General features: G+C 47.6%; 1 protein-coding gene across 6 annotated transcripts in view; it reads left to right on the top strand.

The window, feature by feature from the left end:
* The window catches only part of PRRC2A (proline rich coiled-coil 2A), a 55,606-nt gene extending 28,666 nt beyond the window's left edge, over window positions 1-26,940 (top strand). For 2 of the 6 annotated variants that reach the window (XM_014069028.2, XM_014069027.2), the window contains exons 11-32: window positions 557-785; window positions 1,511-1,931; window positions 4,164-4,390; window positions 5,000-5,381; window positions 5,779-5,989; window positions 6,619-8,715; window positions 10,736-10,992; window positions 13,185-13,312; window positions 13,423-13,552; window positions 13,942-14,027; window positions 14,185-14,430; window positions 18,092-18,280; window positions 18,406-18,480; window positions 18,717-18,891; window positions 18,984-19,036; window positions 19,228-19,316; window positions 19,452-19,710; window positions 22,980-23,084; window positions 23,191-23,421; window positions 23,511-23,599; window positions 25,996-26,089; window positions 26,199-26,940. In XM_014069028.2, the coding sequence (XP_013924503.2) occupies window positions 557-785; window positions 1,511-1,931; window positions 4,164-4,390; window positions 5,000-5,381; window positions 5,779-5,989; window positions 6,619-8,715; window positions 10,736-10,992; window positions 13,185-13,312; window positions 13,423-13,552; window positions 13,942-14,027; window positions 14,185-14,430; window positions 18,092-18,280; window positions 18,406-18,480; window positions 18,717-18,891; window positions 18,984-19,036; window positions 19,228-19,316; window positions 19,452-19,710; window positions 22,980-23,084; window positions 23,191-23,421; window positions 23,511-23,599; window positions 25,996-26,089; window positions 26,199-26,336 (5,911 nt within the window). In that variant the 3' untranslated portion in view covers window positions 26,337-26,940. The remainder of the gene's footprint in view (window positions 1-556; window positions 786-1,510; window positions 1,932-4,163; window positions 4,391-4,999; window positions 5,382-5,778; window positions 5,990-6,618; window positions 8,716-10,735; window positions 10,993-13,184; window positions 13,313-13,422; window positions 13,553-13,941; window positions 14,028-14,184; window positions 14,431-18,091; window positions 18,281-18,405; window positions 18,481-18,716; window positions 18,892-18,983; window positions 19,037-19,227; window positions 19,317-19,451; window positions 19,711-22,979; window positions 23,085-23,190; window positions 23,422-23,510; window positions 23,600-25,995; window positions 26,090-26,198) is intronic. The other 4 variants (XM_087708468.1, XM_014069029.2, XM_014069030.2 and 1 more) reach the window with 4 other exon arrangements.
* Window positions 26,941-27,400: the final 460 nt, after the last annotated feature.

The following is a 27,400-nucleotide window of genomic DNA, read 5'->3' as shown; positions in this document are numbered from 1 at the left end:
TTGTTAAGCTGAAAGTTTTGCCCCAATTTACAATTTTTCTTGCCCCATTTGTCAAGTGAATCACTGCAGTTGTTAAATTAGTAAGTAGCATGGTTGTTAATTAAATCTGTCTTCCCTGTTGATTTTGTGGCTATAAGGTCACAGAAAGTGATCACATGCCCCTGGGAAACTGCAATTGTCATAAATATATGAGTCAGTTGTCAAGATCTGAATATCAAATCACGTGATCATGGGGATGCTGCAAATGTTAGCAATGTAAAAAAATCATAGGTCACACTTTTCAGTGCCGTTGTAACTTCGAACAGTTCACTAAGTGAGGACCATCTGTATCTAGGTTGCTTCTCTCCTTAATTAGTTTCCACCCATTGCTTCTTGTCCTACCCTCAGGTGCTTTGGAGAATAGCTTGACTCCCTCTTCTTTGTGGCAGCCCCTGAGATATTGGAAGACTGCTGTCATGTCACCCTTAAGTCCTTTTTTTCATTAAACTAGACATACCCAATGTGCACATAATCTGCAAAGCTCTTGTTTTTACTCTTCCCTCTTATCTCTCTGTAGTAATGATGAAACTTCTGGTCCTGAAAGCCAGTCCTCGGGCATTGAGACAAAGAAGGCTGGGACTCCCAAAGAGGAACAATCTCTTGTGAAAACAGCCTGGACTGAAAACACGCGTCCCCCAGAGGGCGCCAAAGATGTGCCGCCACCTTCCCCTGCCGTCCGTCCGCCACCGCCTCCACCACCTCCACCTCCAAACAGGGGCAACTGGGGGCAGCCCAACGATTTCCCAGTGAGTCGGTGGGGGGTTTGGCCATTGCCACTCTAGGGATTTAAGGACATAGAGCCGTTTATGGTTCCTCCTTAAACCAAAGAGTGTAAAGTATGAGAAGATGACCAAGGAAAGCAAGCTATCCCAATCCTTGACTTACAACTGTAACTGAGCCTAGAATTGTGGTTGTAAGTCATGCCTTTATTAAGTGGGTTGTCACGTGACCACGTCCAATTTTAGGACTTCTTGGTCATTAAGTGAATGCCACAATTGTAAAATGAACCTATTGATTACAATGGACTTTTTTTTTTTTTGTTGAAACTTGGAAGTAAACACCAGTTTCCAGCAAAAAAATTAAATTGCAGTCAAATGATCACAGGAAGCTACAAAGGGCAATACCTGTGGACCGATTTCTGAGCGTCCAAAATGTAATCATGTGACCAAAGGAGGAGGAGCCATCAGAAATTCGAATCCCGGTTTTGGGGGATGTACAGTAACTTCAGTCAGTAAGCAGCCAGTCGTATGTTGAGGAGCACTTGTAGTTTGTTGCTACTTTATTGTGCAACAAAGCAAGAGCTCCTTTCCCATAAACAGAATGATGGGGGGCTTAAGTAACTCACATGTGAAAATGTCCAACCTTTGAATTCCCACTGCGGTGCTCAAATCAGGATAATCCCTTCTTCTCCCTCAAAATACAATTCCATTGTGGGAGCAGCTTTTGAGCCAAGCCTGTTTCTTCCTTCCAGGACCGCTCACTGCGGCCACCTCCTCCTGAGGATGAGGACGAAGCTTGGCGCCAGCGCCGAAAGCAGTCCTCCTCGGAGATTTCTGCTGCGGTGGAGCGGGCCCGACGTCGGAGGGAGGAGGAGGAACGGCGCATGCAAGAGGAACGGCGAGCTGCCTGCGCCGAGAAGCTCAAGCGACTGGACGAGAAATTTGGTGCCCCCGACAAGCGTCTGAAGCCGGAACCTCCCAAAGAGCCCCCTGCTCCTCCTCCCCCTCCCACCCCAGTGCCCCCCAATCCATTGGCTGCCCCAGGCTCCCCAGAAGAGAAAAAAGAGGAGCTGGTTTTGGCTAACAAACCTCACAACGCAGCTGCCATTATCGGCAGTGTCATTGTCAGCAGCAACAGCAGCAATGGGAGCAACTTGGACTCAACCGTTCTTGGTAAATTTTTCTTTATATTAGCGTTAGAAAAGCATATCTGGGGGGCTAGCCAAAGAGCCAGTGAAACCACAGCCATGTCCTATACAGTGTGTGCAAAATTGGGGGGGGGGACAAGGAATTTCAACCTTCTCTTTGAAATTTGGGGATTTTAAGCTCATCTTTCTCTTTTTCACAATTTGTACATTCATAATTTGTATTACTTTTATATGTTTATATAATATGTTCATTATTATTATTGTTCTTTTTTTCTGTTAACCACTTTGTTATTAATATAGTCTAGATGACAGGGTAACAATTGGTAAGTATTCAGTAGTTTAACAGTTTAAACATATTTTTGACCTGTTTGGCAAGGGATTGGAAACCAACATTGCTCTATTATACTAATCAGCTTTCAACTAGTGAGGGTGTTATGTGTACATGTGTCAATTTTTTCAAAGGCACTTTTTTTTGTTAATGTCTTTTTTTGTGGGTTTTTTTTTCTTTTCTTTTTAAATATTTTGGCTTTTTGTATTTTAACCATCTTTTGGGGTGGGGGGAACCCTGTTCTTTTTCATATTGGAAACAAGGATCTTAGTCCAACAGCCCTGATTTGAATCAGTAGAAATAACATTAGGAATATTTGGGTTGATTTAAGTTTCACATTAAGTAAAATCCAGGCAGGGTGAGGAGAGCAAGGCAAGTGCCTGTCAACAGCGCATTCTCTGTTAACTCCCATAAGCAAGAGGACTCAACAGGCCTTGGTCCACATCAGCTGAAAGCATGTTCCAGAACAGCCATTCCACAAATGGTCATCTTTTAGACTACATTCTCCATCATTCCCAGCTAGCAAGACTATGCTTTTGGTTTTTAAATGTGCATAGAGGTTTTGGGTTAGACTATTGTAGAAGAAGTCCTCAGAATCTTTTGCAATGCTTTGGAGCTGCTAGTTAGTCAAGGACATAACAGAAGGCATTATCAATCAAACTTTTATGTTGTTTGCTTAGAAATGGAGAAAAATAGAAAAGGTTTCTCAGATTTTGATTGTAGGTGCGCTGGAGAAAAGTCTATTTTTTCTTCCTGGTACTCTCCTTTTCTGCATATGAATTCTCCCCAAATTTAAAAAAGACCCCTCTAAAATCCAATTTGTGACCTATTTCTGACCATGCTGGGCAGTTGCAGTCTGAGGGAACAGGATTATATTTTACTTAATTTGCACATCTCATAAACCATCCTGCATCATAAGGTATTGAATTAAAATTATATCATCAAATGGTCATTTTGCAAACCTCTCAATGATCAAGAAAGATGTAAATAAATAACAGTGCAGGAGTAGGGAAGCTCATTGTAACATCAATAAAAGGAAAAAGTCTTTTTTTAAAAAATAAATGAGAACGGTATGTTGAAAAGTTGCTTCCTGGTAGATTTTGAGACATCAGAGCCTAAGTGTAGAGCGAAAGATATTTTCAGGAAGATATGCTTTAAGGACCTTATACCCTGTTTCCCCGAAAATAAGATAATAAGCCCAATCAGGCTTTTGAGCTCATACACTAAAATAAGCCCTCCCCAAAAATATTGCAACACAGCAACAGCCATGAGGTGACTACACTTGCTGCCTCCTGCACCTCAAAAATAAGACTTCCCCGAAAATAAGGCCAAGCGCTTATTTCAGGGGTCAAAAGAAAATAAGACCCTGTCTTATTTTCAGGGAAACACGGTAGATCTGTGGCATTGGTTGGAAACGTGCGGAAGAGGCCTTCATTCTGTAATAGATAGACAATGGCTAAGAAGATGATGCATCAGTGATGAACCTTTTGAGCTCAGCGGCCAAAAATTCAGAAAATGCTTGTCTCTGCCAGTATGTCACACCAATACCTCCAATAAAAGAGAAACAATTCATAACAGAATAGCAACTAGAATTAAATTATTTTAATTCATAAATAAATTCTTATACATTATAAATATTTTTCAAAATGCCTCTCAAAGGCATCAGGAGACCTGGAAACTGGAGAATGCTCTTGAGTGACCTTCTAACTCCAAAAGGAGCAGGAAAGCATACTCCATTCACTAGTACTTTTTGGAGGCTCCAGAGACCACCCAAGAGCATGACTCTGCATGACTTCCAGAGGATCAAGAGGCTTGGCGTGTCAGGTTATGTCACCTATGATGTGTGCCATAGGTTCACCATCACCGGTTATAGGTCGATGCATGGGACTCTGCCACTCAGGAAATTTCCTGTTCTATCTTGTTCCACAGTAGCTGAACCCCCTCTGCCTCCTCCCCCTCCTCCCAAGGAAGTTCCAGAAGTGAGGGAAGAGCAACCAGCCTTACCGGGACCCGTCCTTCCCGCAGTGCCCATCTCTGTCAAGGTGGAGCCCAAGGGAGAGACGGTTCTCCCAGCTCGCCAGCCAATTCCGGCTCAGACCCTTGGCTACTCAAAATATCAGAAGTCCTTACCACCTCGATTCCAGCGGCAGCAACAGGTAGAGTATGAGATGTCTGAGAAGAAACAGCCAGTAGAACTTGTTAAGTCAAGGTCTGATTGAGGATTTGGTACCTGCTGATGTCCCCGCAGCTATTGAAACAACATATCTAGCAGTTGCTTGTGCAAGTGTCAGACCTGTCCCAGCTTAGGCATTTAGGAAAGAAAGACCCACAACTCTATTTGTAGTGAAAGCTATAATTTTTACCAAAGCTAAGTGATTGCAACATAGCAAAGTCAGATCTGAGGGATTCCTGCACAAACCCAGTAATTTTCCCTTCTCCCAGGTCCGCCTCTCTTTGGTCTTCTTGGTGGTATCCAGTAAGGTTCAAACTAGGTGTTTTCCACATTTTGGCATTCCTCTTTGGTGGGCATTCACGTTTCTTTCCCAGACTGGTGTCCTTGGATCTCTCAACTGTTGTCTCTGGTTTGCACCTCTGGTTCCTATCGTTCCCCCCTCCCTCCCATTCCTCCCTCCCCACAGTTTATGGCAGGCTGCCATCAAAGCGAAGCTGGGCTGAAGTGGTTTGTTGGCAGATCTGACAGGCTCTGGTTAGGAGCAGTTGTTGAATTTACTGTGTCATAAAAGATGCTCTCATTACCCTCCCAGGAGCAATTGCTGAAACAGCAGCAGCAGTGGCAGCAACAGCAACAACAGCAGCAGCAGCAACAACAACAACAAAGCCAGGTCCAGCCTCCATTGTCTTCCTCTACTCAGCAACAGGCATCAGGTGTTCCTCTGGCCCCTCTGGGCCCCTCAGGCAACGTTCATCCTCAGGCGGGGCCACCTGGACAGCAGCAGCCCTCAGCACCCCCTCAGGCACAGCAGGCTCCACCCAAAGGCATCTATCCGGGCTCTATTGGGCGGCCTCCGCCAATGCCCCAGATAAACTTTGACCCTCGCTGGATGATGATTCCGCCTTACATGGACCCACGCATGATGCAGGGCCGGCCCCCTATGGATTTTTATCCTCCTGGTGTACACCCCTCTGGTACGTATCCTTGAAACCAATGTTGATTTGTGGGTAAGCTGAATCCGATGGAAGATGGATTTAGAAGAGGGGTCCCCAACCCCTGGGCCATAGCCCACTATCGGGCCTTGGCCCGTAAACAACCAGGCCACGGAAGCAGCAGGGGCGCGTACACGCAGCTCCACTTGCGCATGCAGCAGGTGAGATTGTGCACGCAGCTCCATTTGTGTGAGCTGCATCTGTCTGCCACTTGTGCAAATGGAGCTATGCACGCTAACCGACCACTAGCGCAAAACCATCCCACCCACCCCGGCCACCAATCGGCAAAGTCGGAAAGATTGGAGACCGCTGATTTAGAAGACTCCACGGGGAATTAGATCTGATTTCTGTACATGTGCTGCCCTTTCTCTCCCCTCAGGTCTTCTACCCCGTGAGCGATCAGACAGCGGGGGCTCCAACTCGGAGCAGTTTGAACGCCATCCTCCCATCCTTCGAGAGCGTGGCACCCCACCCGTTGATCCCAAGCTAGCCTGGGCTGGAGATGTCTTCACCAATGCCCCCTCTGGTGTTGACTCACGGCCTCCGACAGCATCTCTTCGGCAGCAAGATGAAGAGGAGAAAGGATTAAGGTGAGGAACCTTTAGGAGGTTTTTTGGTTGCTTGGATGCAGGAATGAGAGGACAGATAAGTGAACAATCCTGTCTTGTACAATAATTTGATGTTTTTGTTATTGGAACCACATCCGGAAACGTGGTCCTTTTGAATGATGAAGGAAATGCACACTTGTATGCCTCATCCTCAAAGACATCATTTTCGCAGTTCCTTATGCCTCATGCATGAAACTGGAGAGTTGGTGAGAAGACAGAGGAAGGAAGATGGCAGAGCTTGGGGTTTCATTTTTTTTTTAATTCGTCAAATGAAAATTACAAATTTGAACAAACAAAATTAGAAAATCAAACATTGACAGATGATAAGAACGCCAGTGTACTTACGCAAGCCCCCTTAGGGACCTCCTAAATATGGAGTGAAATCCATAGACGTTAAGCTAGAGTTGAAATTCTGAAAAGTTAATGGCTAGGACAACTGATTCAGGCAAGACATTCCAGATTTTGACAATTATGTTACAGAAATTGATTTATTTATTTTTACAATTGAATTTAGGACAGCTTATCGTGTACTACTAAATACTACTTTTATTGCAGAAAAAAACCACTTACTGACTTCCGTAATAAAATATATACTTGATGTCTTTTTTCAGGAGTGAGACACCACCTGTTCGCCTCCGTGATGCTGTCACCCCTCAGCCATACATGGGGAACTACCAGGGTTTCTCAGAAAATGGTAACCCTGCACCATTGCATCGCTTCCCAATGGACGAGCCCCCACGGCCAGGAGGGCCCTGGCAAGCTAGCATGCCTCTGGCAGCACCGGCAGAAGTGAACAGAAATGGGCGACCAGAGCCCCAAATCCAAGCATCACGCAAAAGTGAAGAGGAACCACAGTTGCTCCATCGTGATCTCCCAGAAGAGGTCAAATCAGTAGAGCCTCTGGTCATTCGTCCAGTAGTAGCTAAAAAGCCTCCCTCCGAACAGCCCAAAGAGGACACCCCGGTCAAAGAGGAGATAATACGCCGGGTGGAAAAGCCACCGCGGCAGCAGCATGAATTCCATAAGCAGCCACGGCGCGAGTCCAAAACGGAGACACGTTGGGGTCCTCGTCCTGGCAGCAGCCGGAAAATTGAAGACCTTTCCGGAGACAGGATTCCACGCCGAGCTGGACCCATTAAGAAACCGCCCCCTCCTAAGGAGATAAAAGATGAAGCTGACGATGTGCGTGCTGGAGGAAAGGCCAAGGAGAGTGGAGAAGCAGTGAGCAGTAAGCCAGAGCTATCCAAAGAGCCTCCAAAACCGGGCAAGGAGAACAAAGCCAAGCCAGTGCTCAATGGTGGAACTGTGATGCCACCCAAAGAACAGCAGCAACAGCAGCAGCAACATCATCAACAGGGCAACCTGTCGCCAAGCCGGCGGCGACGAGAAGGTCCTTACGAGCGTGGTGGCTATGCTGGCCGTGGTCGGGCGAGGGGGCGAGGAGAGTATTTTGCCCGTGGACGGGGCTTCCGAGGTGCTTACAGTGGCCGTGGCCGAGGCGGCCGGGGAAGAAGCAGAGAGTTCCGTAGCTACCGTGAGCCTTTCTATCGGCTTGATGATGGGCCTGGTAAATCTATGGGACCTGGTTCCAATTTCCGTCCTCGCAACACCAGCGAGACACGGAGTGAAGGCTCCGAGTACGAAGAGATCCCGAAACGGCGACGTCAGCGGGGGTCTGAGACAGGGAGTGAGACCCATGAGAGTGCCAGCGACGTGGCCCATTCAGACAAGGAGATGACCAAAGAGCCGGCCCCTAGCCAGCGCAATCGAGGCCCACCGATGACTCATACAGCACCACCCCATTCCCAGCACCCTGGCTTGCCTCGATTTGCTGACAAGATGCCCCCACGCCTCTCAGATCCAGGTGCCCGTAGTGGGCGTGTCTTCACTCCCCGGGGCGTACCTTCCCGTCGTGGCCGAGGAGGTGGCCGTGCTCCCCCTGGTGGGTGGAGCCCTCCATCTAAGCCCCAACCTAACAAGAAACCCGAAAAGCAACAAGAAGTGGTTCTGGAATCTTTAGTAAAGGAAAAGGCGCCACCAGGACCTCCCCCAATGGTCCCAGAGGATACCGGTGGCTTTCAAGCCCCCCCTAAACAACCTCCCCTTGGCCCCAACTCCGATCGTGGCTTTGACCGACCACCTCGGCGACGGCGCCATGGCCGTTCTCAGCAACAGGACAAACCACCTCGATTCCGGAGGCTGAAACAGGAGCGGGAGAACGCCGCCCGACTCAATGGTGAACAGAGGGTGGTGGGTCAGCCTTTCTCCCCGGCACCTTCTGTTCCCATCCCAGAGGAAACGACTGCCCGTAGAGTGGCTGGCACAAAGTCTCCGGATTTGTCCAACCAGAACTCTGACCAGGCAAATGAGGAGTGGGAGACGGCTTCAGAGAGCAGTGACTTCACAGAGCGCCGCGGTGGTGGGGAGAAAGAGCCGGCGCCTGGCGGACCTCCCCCCACTGCCTTCCTGAAGGGGGGTTGCTCTGGCGTGCCTTCCGTCGGGGGGCGTCCCTCTACCAACGAGCTCAGTTTAGCCCAGAAGAAAGAAATGTCCAAACGCAGCTTCTCCAGCCAACGGCCTGGCATGGACCGACAGAACCGGCGCTCCAACCCTGGCTCGGGGGGAGGAGGCAAAGCTGGCCGTGGAGGGAGCAACAGTGGTCGCAGCGGAGGGGATAAAAGAAACTGGCCCTCTCCCAAGAATCGCAGGCAAGTCCCGGGGGTAAACTTTGTGAAGGGTGAGTGGGAGGTGAAGCTGGGGGGAGGGAGAGGACAGCCAAAGCATAGAACTCAAGGCAAGTGGCAAGGCGTTGTGATTTGAAGTGTGACTTAAGCTAGCATAGCCTCCACCATTATTTCCAACTAAGGTGTTCTCCTAAGTTTTGTTGGGCTACGTTTCCCCTGGTTCACTGACAAAAGTGCGCCCGACTAAACCACGGTGACAAAACCGAGAGTTCTAAACCGCGCTGACGAATGAGCACTGAAGCGCGCCGACAACAGCGTGCCGACACAAGTACGCTCTAAATCTAACTCTAATCCTAACCCTAACCCCTAAACCTAACCCTTACCTTAACTTAAATCGCGCTTCTGTCGGCGCCCTGTTGTCGGCGTGTTGATGACGTGGTTTTAGCGACGCGGTTTTGTTGGCGCGCTTTTGTCGTGTGCGCATGTGTCGTGTCACGGTTTCCCCTTACAGTGGTACCTTGGAATTCATTGTTAATTGGTTCCAGGAGGCACAATGAGTACCAAACATATTTTTTTCCCATAAGGAATAATGTAGCGAGTAACAAGGCAATCCACACCGACAAATTTTAGCTTGCAAACAAATAAGTGTGTGTCGAGGGGGAAAAACGTTTGGGTCAAAATGCCTTGCGTATCAATTTCGATGAGTTTCAAAGCAGTTTAGTACCAAGATACCCGCGTATTTCCAGGCAGCCTGGTTGTCCTGGTTGGCAATGATGGGAGTTGCAGTCCAACCTTACCTGGCTGTTTAGCAGAAAAGGGTTATCGGCAGCGATCAGTCGTCTGTCTCACTCAGCTGCAGTTGCAATTTTGTTTGTACTTTCTCTACTAGTGTTTGATCTTTAAAATGTTACATCATATAGAAGGGTAAAATCTTTTAACATGTAACAAATGTCCCAGCAAAGAAATTTAAAAAGCAACAAGATTGCCAAGCCTCAAATCATGTGGGAAAAGCACTTTCTCTTGATATTCCACCTGTCTCTCCTGGTTCAGCCTTCCTACAGTAATTATAAGTGTCCACAGCCTTACCTGCTGTGGACAGCTTTATTCCTGGTGGCTGACATAACACACACTAATTCATGTCCAGTTCAAGTAGCCACATTGGAAAGCCTGTTTAGGAATGCTTTTACGAAGCACGTTCCTCAATTCCTTTCCATCTTGGTTTAAATTTCAGTATAATCTTCTGGATGAAAGCTTGTGTAACCAGGTGGTCCTCATCAGTGCCTTCAACACAAGCACCACATTTCTGCTTGAATGTCCCCCCCCCCCAAAAAAAAGCCCTTCTGCGGCTACTCACTCCCCACTTTTCTTTTAAGAAATCTATCTTCTATCTATTCTATTCTATTCTCTGTGTGTATGTTCCAGCATAATTCTTGAACGCCTCGAGCAATTTCGACCAAACTTGGTACACAGATGACTTACTCTCTGGAAACAAATATTGTGGGGGTAAGACACCCCTAACACCCCTTGGGGGGTGTTCTGTTAAGATACAGCCTGTTGTGCCTTAAAATGGCTTCTACTGTACTGCCGTAAAATGGCTTCTACTGTGCAGCCAGTGGAGTTGCCATGGTAACAGCTTCACAGTACACAAGGGGGCTCCCTCTGGTACGGGGGAAAATCCAACATTAGAAATTATGTTTGCTCTGGACATTTTCTCCCTATACATAAATACCCAGGCAAGCCGGGTTATCGGCTACTTTATCATAAAAATCCTTAGCTATTTGCCAGTTTGTCATCCTATTTTTTTGGTGTTAATAAAATCCTTTGGCTGACAAGCTGCATCAAGAACAAGCCCTCTCCCTTTTTTGAGTCAAGACCCAAAAGAGTCAGAAACTTGCCCATTACAGGCATAGAAAGAAAAGCCTTTGGCCCCAAATGGAAGGGAGGGTATTTGAGGGTGGCCTACTATGGACAGAAGGAGGAGAAATCATCACCCGCTCCTTCCTTTCTGCCTTCAGTTTTGTAATATTTCCCATTTGCTCCCCAGCCGAAACACAGATGATCACTCTCCTGGCCTGAGCCTCCCTCCTGCTCCTACTACCAGTACAGTGTATCGTTTGGATCGCGTCATTCACAGTGACCCAGCTGGCATCCAGCAGGCTCTAGCTGAACTGGGCAGCCGCCACACAAAGCCCGCCTCCCCTGGCCCGGCTCAGCCACCTTTCCTCGGATCTGGAAGTGGAAATGCTTCGGGCCTCCCGTTGGGGTGCTTTGAGAATAGGAGTGGCAGCAATACAGGTAACGGTGAGCTCTTGTAGGCCAAAGCTCGAAAGAAATTGGTTCTATAATTTCCTAAATGTCTACGGAGATTGTCAGACTCATCCAGGTCATGGTTGTCCCAAAGGTGCTTTTTTCTAAGAGGCAACAGGGGTTGTTGTGTTTTTTTCCTTTGAAGACATTTCGCTTCTCATCCCAAAAGCTGCTTCAGTGAAGGGAATTAAATTTCTTGGATGAGAAGGGAAAAAACAACCAAGAAAGTCCAGTTGCCTTTTGAAAAGCACCTTTGGGACTTCTAATTTGCTAGTTCAGGGGTCACCAACCTTTCAGACCTCCGGGACCATTAAATTCATAATTTTAAATCCCGCGGATCTGCTCAGTGACCGGCTGGGTAGGCATGGCTAGATGGTCATGTGATCAGTGGGCGTGACCAACACATCACTCACATCGTGGGGCACCTCTACCCGCCCCTCCCCGCCATTCCTTGCCTCCCCGCCCAGACTCCTTAGGGCCCCAAGAGGAAGCAATTGTTGGATCTAAACAGCCACCATGAGAAAGAATTGGCAAAACAGCTCAGTTCAAATTGGATCTGACCGAGGAGGAGGCTCAGCAGAAAGACCTCACTGAGGACTACGAGCATAGGCTCTCCAAGCAGAGGGAAGACCTGCGGGAGTGCAAGGCCAGGTACTGGCACCTGGAGGCTCAGCATGCTGAGATGGTAAAGCAAGTTCCAGGCCATGAGGCAGTCCCACTGGAACAAGGCCCTCCAGCTCTTCGCCACCAGCGACACTTCCCTCCAGCCTTTGCCCAAAGCTCCACATGAGGAGGCCGAGGCAGACCCCAAGTCGGAATTTCTGGCCCCCTCCGACCCACACAAAAAGACCCTGAAGGGGGAGACTCTCTGCAGCAACACAAGCATTCATTGGACGTATCAAGCCCAAGGGCAGTAATTTGATGACTCCTGATTTAGTGCAATATAAAAAATTCAAATAAGTTTGTTGTGGATCACCAAAATTTTCTCACGGACCACCAGTTGGTGACCGCTGCCCTAGTTGACACAAATACGAGTTTTCACAGGAATTTTGAGTGGAAACTCAGCTCACAGGTTGGGCAGGAAAAGCATTTTCTTTGTTTCATATTGTTCTCCTGTGCTCTGCTTGGAGAATCCAAGCATGGGTTAACTTTGTCCATTAGCCTAGAGACTGAGTTATGAAATTGTTGACCACGCCTCCTCTGACTGGGTGACGAATCCTTCAGAGGGTCCTAACGGCTTCTCAGGCCCCTGACCAGCCTAGTTCCCGCCCTTGAGATTCATTGCTTTGGCATGTCCCATGCTTGGATTCTCTAAGCAGCGCATTGGAGAACGACCATTGACTTACCTGTTTGGTCCTTCTATGTGCATTTACATCTGAACTGAATAAAAACTACATCTCTTAATCCGGCTGAGCCTTCATACAAAACTGAACCCTTCCAGTCAGAGGAGGCGTGGTCAACAATTTCATAACTTAGTCTCTAGGCTAATGGACAAAGTTAACCCATGCTTGGATTCTCCTCACAGCGCATATAGAAGGACCGTTCAGGTAAGTCAACAGTCGTTTCATGATTATTGTTTAATAATCCCATTGTAATTAATGAGATTACACAGTGGAAAAACAACGAGTTGTTCATGGTAGCTATTATAAGTTCAGAGATTGCTAGTTTGTTAATTTTCAAATGGAAGTTGCTGGGAAAACCATAATGTTTTGGCGCACCCATCTCTTTTCCTCTTGACAGTAAAATTTCTAAAAGCTCATGGGTTTTTTTTTAATGGCAGATCTGGTTTCCCCAAAGCATACAGTGCAAGCTTGAATATGCAGCTTACTAATAATGGTCTCTGGAATGGCTTATTTTCCTGACTGCTGCATTGCCACTAAGGTGCTTGGAGAAGCAAAATGTTTTCGTCTTCCAGAGAGGGACGGAATTTATATAAAATTAAGAAATCTGACAATTGGAACAATTAATCAGTGCTCCGAGACTGGGGATTTTCAAGAAAAGGTTACCCAACCATTTTTCCAGAATGATGAGGTCTTGGAATAGAATCATATACGGGGTTGTAATAGAAGACCTCCAAAGTCCCTTCCAACCTCTGGTATTGTGTATATAAAGTTGTTTATCATCTTTAATGTTTATTGCCTGATTCTGTCTGGCTTGATTGGAATCGCTATCTCCTCTCCGTTCAGATTCCTGCTTCCTGGACAAGAACCAGCTTCTCCGTTCCGGCAGCGCTCCTCTGAAGGAATCTGGCACAGGAAGTGGCTTTGGTGCAAAACGCCGAGAACGACCTCGCAAGCAAGATATTCTGCAGCAGGTAAGCAGTTTTTTTTTCCCCCATCCTAGTGCAAAATTGAGGGAAAGACATATGTATCTGGCTTAAACACTTAGCAATAACTTTGGTACGTTTTTCCCCACCTCTCCCAGGAGCCCCTGAGCTTTCCCAGTGGACCAGGTTTTGCACCCTCCAAAGAAGAGACACCAGGGGAGCCTCTCAGCAGGAGTGTGCCAGTGTCAGAAGGGCTAGCCCCACAGATCTGGAACCGTCTGAATTCTAGTAAGTTATTTGATTGAAGGAAAGAAAAAGAGGGGAGGGTTGAGATTGAGTTAAAGTGTACACAGTCAGCTCTAGCAATGACAGACAATCCTTTGGACCAAAACAAACCTGATCATACCAGCTAAAGGTGTGTCTGAATAGGTGTGGGGTTATTTATTTATTTTAATGTCCATTTTGTCAGCTGTTCTTTGAACATTTTGGATAGATGTTTGTCAAGGAACAGGCAGGGAGTGTTTGCAGCCCCTAGGGCAAATTCATGTGGGTTGAAAATAAACACTTCTTATGAGCTGGAACAAGTCTTCAATTTAGATAGGGTTGAGCCTTGAAGGCCTCCTACTTACAAGTCGTAGAGAGCTCCACACAATTGCCCTTGTACTTCATTCAATCAGACTCTTCTCGGAAAAGCTACCGTCCTGCCTCTGTAGAACCATGGATTGACCCACTGAATGCCTTTGAAGAGGTTGCGAGTACAGAGGTGAGAAAGCTGGTGTGTGTCTCTGCTTTGGAGGGGGTGGGCGGAGCATGTCCGTGAGAGAGCGGAACCGATGTTAACAAGTGAGGAAGACTTTGTTTTGGGCTTCCTTTGAATCCTGAACTTCTCCTAACCTGAATCCCATTGGCCTCTCTTTCAGATGAGCCTGTCTGACAGTGGCGTGGACCTTAGCAGTGACTCCCAGGTCTCCTCGGCCACTTGTAGCCAGCGCAGCTCTCCCGATGGGGGTCTGAAAGGCACACCAGATGCTGCCACCAAGCGGGGTGGAGCCATTGGCAAAAGTAAGGATGACACCTTGGCCACTGATCCAGAAGGAACGGACGCTAAGGAGCAAAGGAGGAGGCCGCCACCAACCAGAGAGTCCAGTTTGCTCAAGGACAAGAAAGTACGTTTATTCTTGAGTAGCTGCAAATGGTTGATACTTCCCTCTTCGTTCTGTCTCTTGTGATCTTGATGGCTTCTGATAACAGTTATATTTGTAAAACGTTCTGCCATCTAGGTCTTAAATTTGTGTGTTCTTCTGACACAATCAGTTAAGCTACACTTATTGGACTCGGAAGACTCTTGTCACTATTTTTACTCTTGTTATAGTTAACCCCAGTTAGGGCTCAGATCTTTGGAGTCAGATGGTTCTACCTGTCAGGAGAAAAACCAAATCATGAGTATAGCTGCTCTTAATAACAGTGGGAACAGACAGCACACCACAAAAGTCTCACTTTAGGATTCAGAGGTTTATTAGAATTTAAAGCATAGCAAAACATAAAGCCTTTGCTATTAAGGTTTTCTTTTGACCGAGGCTTCCCAAGAGTATGAAGCAAACTCCTGGTCCCAACAAAAACCCATTTTATTAATTTACTGTGAATTCCTCTCATTCACATCCAGCAAAGTCTTTCAAGGGAAGATTTACAGTCACAGACCTTATCTGTCTTAGAGAGCTGCCAGGCCGATATCTGCAAAACTTGGCAAGGAGTCTCAGAGAGTCACAAACCAATTAATCAAACTAATTGTCTCCTGCAAACTCCACTCCCCTTTCACTCCTCTTTTATTTCCTCTGGGAGGGGCCATTCACCAGCCACCTGTGGCCTTACTCTCAAGTCGACCCCTGTTCTTTAGCTGTTCCCTTCATCTGGCAACTCTGCGCATGCACACGCTGGGAACAGGCTCCAGCTGTTCGTCTGCCCCACTTATGCCTGACTCTGAAGGCAGCTGATAACTGGCATTCGGCCCTGGCCTTCTCTCTGCCTCCGACACAGAGCCCTCATCAGACTCCAGGACTGAGCCATGTTCCTCCCCAACATCCTCACTGTCCGAATCTAGCTCCACTAGCCAGTGGTGGGCCACAACAAGCACCTACATCACATTGCAGCGAGTGTCAATCAGACAAGCAGTCAAAAGGGACCGGCTGAGACCAATTGGCAACCTCCCATTATTCATCCGCATCTTTTATACCTTAAAATCACAAATCATACGACTTTCGGAATCTGTTCATATTGTCATAGCAACCGTCAGTTGCCCCTCTTTCCGATCATGAGTTTGCAACATTGTTCTCTTGCTAACCACACAGCATTGCTGCTTCAGGTACTGTGTGATAAGAGAAGGTGATCTTGCAAGTCCCTAGATCCCAAGCTACATAGGTCGAAGCCAGCACTTCGAATTGTACCCGAATCCTCTCTTTTTATATACAGGGTCTGAAGCAAAGGTATAATCAGGCGTTTTTCAGCAGTTATGTTTTCTGGGGTGGCTTCATTGCAGTTGTCTAGTCAAGTAAGGAGGACATGATTTGTGTGGCCCACCAGCACCAGCAGAGCTAGCAGCAGATTCAGACAGTGGGGGGATTGAGGAGGAGCATGGGCCAGTCCTGGAGTCTGGGGAAGGCTCTGATGAGGGCTCTGTGTCGGAGGCAGAGAGGGAGCCAGGGCCCCATGCCAGTTATCAGCTGCCTTCAGAGTCAGACATCAGTGAGGCAGACGAACAGCTGGAGCCTGTTCCCGGTGTGTGCATGCGCAGAGTTGCCAGATGAAGGGAACAGCTAAGGAACCAAGGTCTACTTGGGAGTAATGCCACAGGTGGATGGTGAATAGGGAACAAAAGAGGAGTGGAGGGGGAAGGGTGTTTGCAGGAGACAATTCATTCCTGCATTCTTGCCAAGTATGCAGAGGCATCTGAAAGATACTGGCCTGGCCACTCTCCAAGCCTGATAAACGTCGGTAATTGTGAACCATCTTGAAAGACTGTGGGAGAGGAAAGACTTTGCTGGAGAGGAATTCACTGTCAATCAAATAAAAGGGGTTTAGCAGGATGAGGACTGGGCTTTGTGCTGCTGGGGAAGCTGTCAGAACATGATTCATTGCTATGAGATTCTTGCAGTCCAGTAAGTAGGACCTTTAAATAGGGTGCTCAGCCCTATGCATCCCTCCACATTCCTCTTAGGAACTTTTTTCTAGTTTTGCAAATCGCTGGACATCCCCTCACACCTGTCAGGCCCACCAACGTGTCCTGCCATTCTGTTAGAAGTGGGGGGAGGGAGAGACTTGCTGGCCTTTTTAACTTGCTTTTTGTTTTTGCTGTAACTGCTTGGGAAATAGGGAGGGGGAGCGCCTTCTGAGACAGAATGAGGGAGCGGGGAGCGTCTTTGGAGACAAAGCAAACTCTCCCAGCTGGACTCCAAGGCCAACATGCCCTGAGGGGGAGCTGTTATCTCCTCACACCTCAAAGACTCCAAACAACCTTTCCTGGACTGGTGGGGGCGGGGGAGGAGAAGTTGATGTTGGGCTTGGGGAAAGGAAAGTTTGCTTTGCATGGGCTTTTTCTAATTTCGCCTTATTCTCCTGCAGTCACTTCTCTCTCAGCAAAAAAGTTCTTTGGATTCAACTAAATGGATTAAGAGTCTTGCTTGCTGAGAGGCAGTTCCTTACAACACCTCTTTGTGCTCCTCTTTGCATTCTAAAGGATAGAAACATCTTCCTAGATAAAAACTAAAGCGATATGATGCTTAGTGTATAACAGTGGAGACTGACTGTTGCTTTTACCAAATATTTGCAACCCTGAAGTAAGACTTACTTCAGATTCACTTGAAAGGAGCATTTTACAAGTGTTCTGTGTCCCATCTGGCTCTCCAGCCTGCCAGCTCTCCTCCCCTTCAAGATCCTCCTTCGGGGCTTCAAGAAAGACGATCTTAGGAAGCTGGTCTGCCAGACGACCAAGATGTGATCCCTTCCCCTGTGCGCTGCTTGGGGAATCCAAGCATGGGTTAACTTTGTCCATTAGCCTAGAGACTGAGTTATGCAATTGTTGACCACGCCTCCTCTGACTGAGGTAGTTCAGTTTTTTAACTCAGTCCAGCCTAAAGAGACGTAAAAATGTATCTCTGAGCATCAGAAATTTCATAGGATAATCTGTCCTTGATCTTGTTGAAGCCAGTTTCTGTCTTCATCATTTTTCCAGTAGAAATGGAAGGCGTGGAGATCATCATGGTGCCTTCATTTGAAGTGAGGGGCAGTTGTGTGCCCCATGGGTAACTTCTGAGGGAAATGCAGGTAGTCCTTGGACTTACAACATGTCATTTAATTACCACAGTTACAGTGGCACTGAAAAAAAGTGACTTACGACCGTTTTTCAGCTGTAGCATCCCCACGGTCACCTGATCAAAACTCAAATGCTTGGCAACTGACTCATATTTACAACTGTTGCAATGTTGTGTGATCCCCTTTTGCGACCTGCTGACAAAGTCATTGGGAAAGACAAATTCACTTAACAACCGTTTACTAACTTTTCAACTGTGGTGATTCGCTTAACAACTGTCGCAAGAAGGTTTTAAAACAGGCAAAATCCACAACAGTCTCTTAGCAACAGAAATGTTGTGCTCAGTTAAGGATCATAAACGGAGGATTACCTGTACTGGGGTCTTTGTCCAAATTTCCTATGTTGCTTGACGTCTTGAAAACAGCACCTGTTCGCTGAACGGGGAGGATAGCTTGCAATTTGCATGACCTGCTAAGGTTCGAAAGGTTTGACTTATGAGCTTCCTCCCTTCTCCTCTGCAACAGGTGAGCAGCTCCCCAGAGCCCCTGCCCCGAGACCACCCTCCCCCAGGCGCTATTGGCACTGAGCGCTCCCAGCGGGCAGAGAAGGCCAAGGAGAGCACAGAAGGCCTGGGCGTTCTGAAGGCCGAACAGAGCCCCCAGCTGGACTCCCCAGGAGCCTGCCCACCCATCCAATTCGGTGCCAGCGATAAGGTAAGCGTGACAGTCAGGAGTGCCTGGGTTACCTGCCTCCCAGGTTTGCCATAGGCTACTCTTTGCAAACTCTGAGCCAGAGAAGCCCTGGGCTCAGACCTCGACTGGGGACTTTGGCCTTGCAGGACGCTGACCTTCGCTTCATTGGGAATGAAGTCCCCAAAGCAGGTGAAGAGCTGCACCAGGCCCTCACCGAAGGGGTAAGTGGTGGTAGCAGCCTATGCTGCCGTCAGACATGATGAGAGCAGCTCCACGGGACTTACAAGCAGCTTGCTCCCTGATGTATAGCTTGAATTAGATTGCTAAAGGCCTGTGTTTGAGTCCGCATACGTAGCAATGGAGTAAAACAAATCCAGTTGGTTTGGGTGAGAAGGAATTGGAGAATTGGACTGTGACCATCTGCCTCCAACAGCTTCTCCGTCTGCTCTCTCCCCAGCTGGCCTCTGCTCCCCGAGAGTGGGAGCTGCTTCCCCCAGCCCCTCCCGGCCACAGGGCATCCCCCGAGATGCCTCCCAGTCGTTCCTTTGAGCCCCGATCTTTCCCGGGAGCTCCAGCTGTTGCCGCCTCTTCCTGTTTGCATGGTTTCCCAGCAGACGCTCCCATGTTCTCAGGTAGGGAAGGGGATTTGGTTGGTTTGGGGGACGGACGGGACTCTCAAGTGGCTCAAAAGCAGATTGGCACCTAATGGTGTTTCTCTCCACAGGTGAGAGGGGCCAGGGGCCACGGCTGTACCCGGAGCTGTTTTATGGGAACCAGGTAGCCATCTTGGCAGGTGGGAGGCAGAAGAGGGAGATGCTTTCCTGGAACAGAAAGTGGGGGTTGGGCACTGGGCAGAGACCAGTTAAAATGATGCATGCTGTTCAGGGTGGGCCGGGGATGTGGGCATCTGCGCTGGCATCCTACGCCCTTGTCCTCTGATGGCGTTTTATCCATCCTCTTGTCTGTAGGTCCCCAACGCCCAGCTCGAGTCTCAGCTCCACAACACAAGTGCTGGCAGCAACTACCGTCCGAACACCCCCTCTGTTCACTCATACAGGTACCAAGGCCAGTGGGGGAGCGGACGATAGGTTGATCCTGGTTGAGGATGGAGCCAAGATCCCTCCTCGTTGGGGACCCGGAGGTCCCAAACGCAGCTGTTGGCACCCATCTGAGCCAGGTTCTTGCTCCCTAGGTCCCAGCACCTGTACCTCCAGCCCAGCCCGGCCCCTGCTTCTCCAGCTCAGACGGCAGCGGGCGCAGTGCTTCCGAGCTCAGCCTTGCTCTCGGGGATGGCCTTGAAAGGACAGTATGTGGAAATAGCAGCTCTGCATGCCGCCGACCTGCCCAAACTTCCGGCTACGGGCATGCTGTACCAGGCACCGCCTCCCTCCTTCATCTACAGCTCAGCCTTCTGTGGAAGCCAGTTGGCTCCTGAACAGGCCTTGCTTCAGGTACGGGGAAAGTAACGCAAGAAGACAAGTGGCCCTCCACTTCTAACAATCACGACTGGAAAAATGTGTCGTTAAATGAGGCATCGTGTGTGACTACACCCAATTTTACGATCTTTTTGCTAGGGTCCTTAAGCAACACGGCAATATGACCTGCACTTGCAATCTTCCCTACCAGCTTCCCCTTTGACTTTCCTTGTCAGAAGCTGGCTGGAAAGGTTGCGAACGGCAATCCCATGACCGCAGAACACCGCAACTGTCACAAAAGCATGACAGTTGCCAAGCACTCAGGTCATAAAACACTTGTGCTGTGATTGTAACTACAAGGACTGAGTGTAAGTCACTTAGTGTGACTTCCATATCTTGTCACATGTAAGTCATTGTAATTCACTTTGTTCATTGCGAAGTCATGTCTGACCCATCGCGACTTCATGGACAACGTTTCTCCAGGCCTTCCTGTCCTTTGCGATCCTCCGGAGTCCATTTAAGCTCAGGCCTACTGTGACTCCATCCAGCAACCTGATTCTCTGTTGTCCCCTTCTTCTTTTGCCCTCCATCTTTCCCAGCATTAGGCTCTTCTCCATTGAGTCCTTCCTCCTCATTAGGTGGCCAAAGTATTTGAGTTTCCTCTTCAGGATCTGGCTTTCTAAAGAGCAGTCAGGGTTGAACTGCTCTAGGACTGGCCGATTTGATGGCCTTGCCAAGGGACTCGCAGAGAGTCTTGTCCAGCACCAGAGTTCAAAGGCCTCCATTCTTTGGCGCTCAGCCTTCCTTATGGTCCAACTTTCACAGCCATGCATTGCAACTGGGAAAACCATAGCCTTGACTACACTCATTTTTGTTGGCCGGATGTTGCCTCTGCTTTTTAGTATGTTATCTAGATTTGCCATAGCTTTCCTTCTAGTAAGTCCCCAGTAATGCCGTATTTTTCGGAGTGTAAGATGCACCTTTTTCCCTCAAAAAAGAGGCTGAAAATCTTGCGCTTATACACCGAATACACCATTTTCTTTTGCCTCCAGTACCCTGCCCCTTCACCAAAATGGCCGTGCATAGCTTGTAAGAAGCTTTTAGAGAGCTCCTGGGGGCTGGGGAGGGCAGAAAACAGCCCGTTTTTTGCTCAATTTTACACATACACACCCAGCCCCAGGAGCACTCTTTAAGCTTCTTAAAGGCTATCCATGGCCTTTTTTTAACAAAAAAATGGGCCTGGAAGGTTTGCAGAGTGCAAAAACTTTTTTTTTTAATTTGCCTCTTCAAAACCTTGGTGCGTCTTATACTCCAAAAATATGATAAATCACTACTGTAACTCAAAACAAAAATTTCTAGAGCTATAATCATACTAAACAAATGGTTGTACATTGAGTGCTGCCAGTAATGGGCAGCGAACCGAGAAGATCAGGTGAAATTACTGAAGAAAGAGAATTTTAACAGTGAACTGGAATTCCAAAGGTGAACCAGATTGGGGCAGAGTCGCCCTCCTGAAACCAAATACGTACCTATCAAAGCAGACTTTTGAGTTAGAGAGGCGTTTTGGCCAGCACTTTCTCAGTGATGCAATGCTCCTCAAATAACAGGGTCTACAAAGGTAGTTTCTGGAGCTGAACTTGGTTCATTAGTCCACTTATATGCTTCCTAACCCCAAAGAATCTGGGCAGCTTAAAGAAAAGCACTCAGATAATGTGGCAACAGGGCAGGAATCAACATTTGAAAGAGCCAGCCCTCCTTTATAGCTCTGGTGGGAAATGGATTTGCTTTCTACGGCAGAAGATCAAAAAGATCCAGCAAACAAAATTTCCAGTCTGCATGTCTGTGGGGAGGGAGGAAGCAAGCTTTTCCAACTGCAAAGACACTCATGCTGAGTGCAGTTTTGAACCCTTTGCGTGCCAGATTGTGTTACCAAAGCATTCTCTGAGGGGGCAGCATAACCAGAGGCTAGTTCTTGGTGATTAGATCAATAGGAGCGTGACACAGGAGATGCAAATCTGGCATTTTAAACCTGATTTTCCTAATCCCTCGCCCAAAGGGTGCCCCCAACATGGTACAAGGAGATAGGGGTGATTACTACTACTTATCAGCATATTGCCACGCTTACCAGTGGAAGAGCTTTCCGTCACTGGCTGAGAAGATGCCTTGCCAAGTTTTTGACAACTGCATTGAAGTTCATATCGTGTCTCCCCATAGCCTCTCCATACCTTTTGAAAAGCAATTGGAGACCAGGCAGCACAACAAAACCAAAGTGGAATTAAATCCTCTGGAAAATACGTGCCTCCTTTTTTTTTTACTGAAAATGTACAAAAGATTCCATGCATAAAGGCTTAACACGCCTTAAATATCCACTTCCAGTAGTCCATGTATGGATGTTTTGGTCCATGTAAGGGATTAAATTGGTTTTTATTGCATGGTATAAAAAGTCTTGTCTTCTATCAATTTTCCCGTTTTCTGTTGTTCATCCGTCCGTCCCCCCTAATTCCAACGGGATTCAGTTTCCTGAAACCTCAAGCCATTTTTTATCTATCCTTGTCAATTACGGGTAGTCCTCAACTTACAACCACAGTTGAGCCCAAAATTTACATTGCCAACAGAGAAATTTGTTGAATGACTTTTCTCTCATTTTACGACTTCTCTTGCCACATTTGTTAAGTGAATCACTGCAGTTGTTAAATTAGCAACCTGGTTGTTAAATGAATCCGGCTTCCCCATTGACTTTGCTTGTCAGAATGTCACATGATCCCAGGACACTGCAACTGTCATAAATGTAAGTCAGTTGTCAACCAATCTGAACGTAAATCACGTGACTATGGGGATGCCGCAATGGTCATAAGTGTGAAAAATGGTCATAAGTCACTTTTTCCCGTGACGTTGTAACTTGGACGGTTGTAATAGAAAAATAGGAAACATAATTTTTTATTGGCCAAGTGTGATTGGACACACAAGGAATTTGTCTTCGGTGCATAAGCTCTCAGTGTACATAAAAGATGTACGTGATAAACCATAATCATAGTCATCATAAATACACATTCATCATGAAACATAAGATAACAACACTTAGTGTTAGTCATAGGTTACTAAATGAGCAATCACAATCATACTACTAGGAAACTACCTGTGCACCTGTTCTTGCCCAGCAGCCCATCATCTTTGTAACTCAGGTTATGGTCCCACCCAGTTTGGGTTCTGTCCGGGCACCATCCCAAAAGGGTATGTCCAGGATTCTGTGCTGTCGTCATCCAAGGACCAGGTGCCCCCCTGACTTGCTCTTCCTTCCTCCACAGGTGCGTCAGGAACTCGCCTCCCCTTCCGAGTTCTACCAAGCCACACTGGGCCAAGGCAGCCAGAGCAATTTCCTGACGGCCACAGGACCTGCCCAACAGGTGAGGGTGAGCTTTTTTCCCCCTGAAGATCCCCAGATTCTTCCCGGGAAGGTTGTGAATGCACAGCATCTGCCACTCACTCACTCACTCTCCCTTTCTGCTTCTGCCCCAGGTGCTCTTGCCAGTGGTGGAGTCGCCCCAGTTGCCACCGGTGGTGAACTTTGGCTCTTTGCAACAAGCACCCCCAGCTGCCTCTGCCCCACCGCCACCCCCTCCGCCCCCTCCTCCAATGCCTCTGGTTCCTGTGGCTGCCCAGGCACTCCGGCCCCCGGGACAACTAGCTGGGCGACTGGTGTCTCCGGCCATCCGAGCCTTTCCTCCCGGCGGAGTGGGACACAACGAGGTAAAGAAGGGTTGGGGAAACGGAGCCTTCCTGAAGGGAGGAAGGGATGCCTCCAACTGCCAGCTTCTAACAAGACTTGTTTTCTTCAGCTTCACGCTCTGGAAATGAAGCCCATGCCAGATTACCAGAAACTCAATGGTTTGGGGTCTGTAGGTGCCCGGCCCCCTTCTGGGAACAGGCAAGTACTCTCTGTGGGGTGAAATGATCTGTGGTTGAAGTTTATATTTCCAAGACTGCAAACTCTTATTTGTGCTTCCAGCTGAATGAAGTTTTGAAAATGTATTGGATTCTGTCTCATATCCCTTACTGGCCCTCCTGAGCTGCTCTCAATATGTTTTTCTGACCGAGGCTTCCCAACAGCATGAAGCAAACTCCTGGTCCCGACAAAAACCCCTTTTATTAATTTACTGTGAATTCCTCTCATTCACATCCAGCAAAGCCTCTCGAGGGAGGGTTTACAGTCACTGACCTTATCTTGCTTGAAGAGCTGACAGGCCGATATCTGCAAAACTTGGCAAGGAGTCTCAGAGAGTCACAAACCAATTAATCAAACTGTCTCCTGCAATCTTCACTCCCCTTTCGCTCCTCTTTTATTTCCTCTGGAAGGGGCCGTTTATCGTCCATCTGTGGCCTTACTCCCAAGTTGACCCCTGTTCTTTAGCTGTTCCCTTCGTCTGGCAACTCTGCATGCACACACAGATGTTTGTCTGCCTCACTGATGTCTGACTCTGAAGGCAGCTGATAACTGGTATATGATGGTCCAACACCGAGCCTTCCCCAGACTCCAGGACTGGCCCATGTTCCCTCCCCCCACCTCCTCATTGTCCGCATCTGCTGCCAAGCTCCGCTGTGGCCCACAACAGCTGTTGGCTCTGAAACGTGGGGGGATGATCAGGGTGTAAAAGGAGAATTTCTAACAGTTCTAAAGGAAGAAGTGTCACTGCGACCTTGTCATTTGGTTTTTCCCTTGATTACACCTGGGTGTAGCACATTGGTTGCCTTGGGGGTGAGGGGGATGATTCCACTTCACAGCTACAGCTCCTTGTTTTGAAATGGATTGAAAAAAAGGAGTTCCTGCAAGTGGGGAGGAATGTTTCTTCCATTAGTTTAAATCCATGTTTCTCAACCCTGGCAATTTTAAGAGGTGCGTGGACTTCCATAATTCCTCAGCCAGTCGTTTCCTCCCATTGCTTTTACCATGAAGAATGCCTGTAGGACTTTGGAGGTTTTATTGTAAAGAAAAGAAAAGAAAAAAGATGATCTTAAAGGAAGTGTTTTCATTGTGGCATTTCAGTTTTTCATTTACCTGTCAGGGCTTCCAAGTAACACCCCCAAGGAAAGAAGACTCCGAGGCTTAAGGTTCCTTAGAGTTCCATTTTATTAGAGATGCCATATTGGCACATCTGGGGAAACCCGAATCTGAAAGCTTCCAGGTTTTTCCCCACCCAAAGTCCCTGCCCAGCACCCACATGTCCATCACATGGTCCAATCAGGCACCGTCCCAACTGGAGATGCCTCTTAGTCACACCACTCCAGGTGCAGGGCAGGATGTCCTTGGCTCTCTGAGAAAGGAATGTTGTTATGACCATATATCTCCCATAATCCATATACTCCCCCCTCCCATTTCCCCACAGCAGAAAATGTAGCAGTCCGGAAGGCCCAGTGCAAAAGATGGCTCCCAGGCCTGACATTACCTATTTTAAGCAAACAATCTAAAAATCACAGCCCGTGGAAAGAGGGTTTTCCTAGACACAGCCCCTTGGGCAGCCTCCGTTTATCTCACAAAACTTGGGAAGCCTGTGGAGGGATTAACCTAGTACAGGTAGTCCTCGACTTACGACCATAATTGAGCCCAAAATTTCAGTTGTTAAGGGAGATATTTGTTAAGTGAATTTCCTCCATTTTATGACCTTTCCTGCCACCATTAAATGACTCACTTCAGTTGATAAGTTAGTAACCCGGTTGCTAAGTGAATCTGGCTTCCCCATTGACTTGGCTTGCCAGAAGGTCGCAAAAGGGGATCACATGGGACGCAGCAATAAATCTGAAGCAGTTGCCAAGCGTCTGAATTTTGATCACATGACCATGAGGATGCTGCAAAGAAAAGGGTCGTAAGTCACATTTTTTAGTGCTGTTGTAACTTTGAACGGTCACTAAGCATGAAGTTTCAAGGCAAGGATTTTACCTGTAAGCTGTTGAGAGCTTCTTGAAAGAAAGATGGGATCTAAATTTAACAGCAAGTCAAATGTTATGAGGGAAGAATTCCAAAGAGGGTTTTAAGGCATTGCTATTAAAATATTGATGATTTTTTGCTTCTCCCTGTAGAGAGATTTTTTTTTTGAAGAGCAGAATATAAATTCATTCTTTACGGAAAATAAAGAACTTTCAGGATTTTCTGTTTAGAAAGAGAAACGGGATGCAAATAAACTTTTTTTTTATTACCTCAGGAAGACAAACGCACACAATTTGAACTGCTTTTCCTTAGAATCGCATCCTGATAGCACCGAGAGCCCAGCTCAAGGCTGCCCTTAGGGTCTCTCTTCTTAGGCTGAGCCTTTTTCTCCTCTCCCGCAGGCCTTTCTCTGGAGGCTTCAGCGCCAGGCTCAAATCTCCCGGATCTGGCTACGGTGGCCTCTTTCGTGCCCAGCGCTTTGAGGTCTACCAGCAGGTGAGCCTGGCTTCTGGGGCTAACTAAGGGCAGGTGATGGATAAGATGGCAGACTAGGCCAATCTTAACCTTCAACCTCCTCCTTCCACTCCTCTTCTTGCCCTCACAGTCAGATGTCCTTCGGTGGAACCCCCGCTGCTGGGAACGGGCACCTCAACCCCGGGATGGAGCTCCTGTCCGCCGCCTTGAGCCGGACACCCGTTCCCACACTGACAAGCAAGACCCCAATCTCTCCGGACACCACTAGCCCAGAATACTCCTCCCTCCCCTTTGGATTTGGTTTTGACATCCTCTCCTCAGAATGATTTTTTTTGTGGGGAGGGGGAGGGCTCTTTGCTGGGGCTCCTCCCTCCTCTCGGTTGATGTATCCTAAAGATGGGGTGTCTCCTTAACTCCTTTTCTGTTTATGTGGGGAGGGGGGCACACTGAATTCGTCCCCTCTGTTAGGGGTGTTTAGACTCTTAGTGGGATACTCGGAGTGTAATTTGGGGGGGCAAGGATCAGGATTTGGGGAGGCTCCCAGCTGAATGTATTTTTGCTTATTTCCTGAGTTTATATTTTTCTGGGAGGGGCTGAGTTGTCTCTTGATCCAAGGGGGAGGGGGAGCTGCTCTAAAGTGTGGAGTGTAAATATATATAAATATGAACATGTGAGGTCTTGCCTCGCCCCTCTTCTATTTATGGGAGTAGGGGGAGGCGTGCCTGGGAGCCTGCCTCCTCTCCTGTCTGTCTGCTCCCCTGAGTTTGAAATAGGAAGCGTTGAGTTTTTAAAAGGTGGTCGAGCTGGTTTGTTTAATAAATAAAACCAAAAAAAAAGTTGTTTAAAAAAAACCAATAAAATAAAAAGATCAATCTGTTGAGTTCCTCCTGTCGTTAATGTTCACTGACATGACCTGAATTTCATTCTAAAATCTGTTGAGAATACCTAGTGTCTTTAATTTCAGTTAACACTAGTTAAAAGTCCTGCGTGAAAATGACCTGCAGTGTTTACTCGCAGTATTGCCTGAAATTTTTTAGATTTTTAGATTTTACTTTATTTGTATGCCGCCCTTTTCCCTGAGGGGACTCAGGGCGGCTCACAATCCAAGGGAAATCAATCTGACACGCAATAAATTGAGTTGTTAGCGATTAGGAATAGCACTTGGACTTAAATACCGCTTCATAGTGCTTTTACAGCCTCCTCTGAGTGATTTACAGAATCAGCCTATTGCCTCCCAACAATCTGGGTCCATATTTTACCCACCTCCAGAAGAATGGAAGGCTGAGTCAACCTTGAACCAGTCAGGATCAAACTACTGGCAGTCAGCAGTTA

This window comes from Thamnophis sirtalis, unplaced genomic scaffold (genome assembly GCF_051295495.1).
Source record: "Thamnophis sirtalis isolate CommonGarterSnake01/CBP01778 unplaced genomic scaffold, rThaSir2_p1.2 scaffold_3, whole genome shotgun sequence".
Lineage (NCBI taxonomy): Eukaryota > Metazoa > Chordata > Lepidosauria > Squamata > Natricidae > Thamnophis > Thamnophis sirtalis.
The sequence above is the reverse complement of the archived record's forward strand: the minus strand, read 5'-3'. Positions and strand labels throughout refer to the sequence as shown.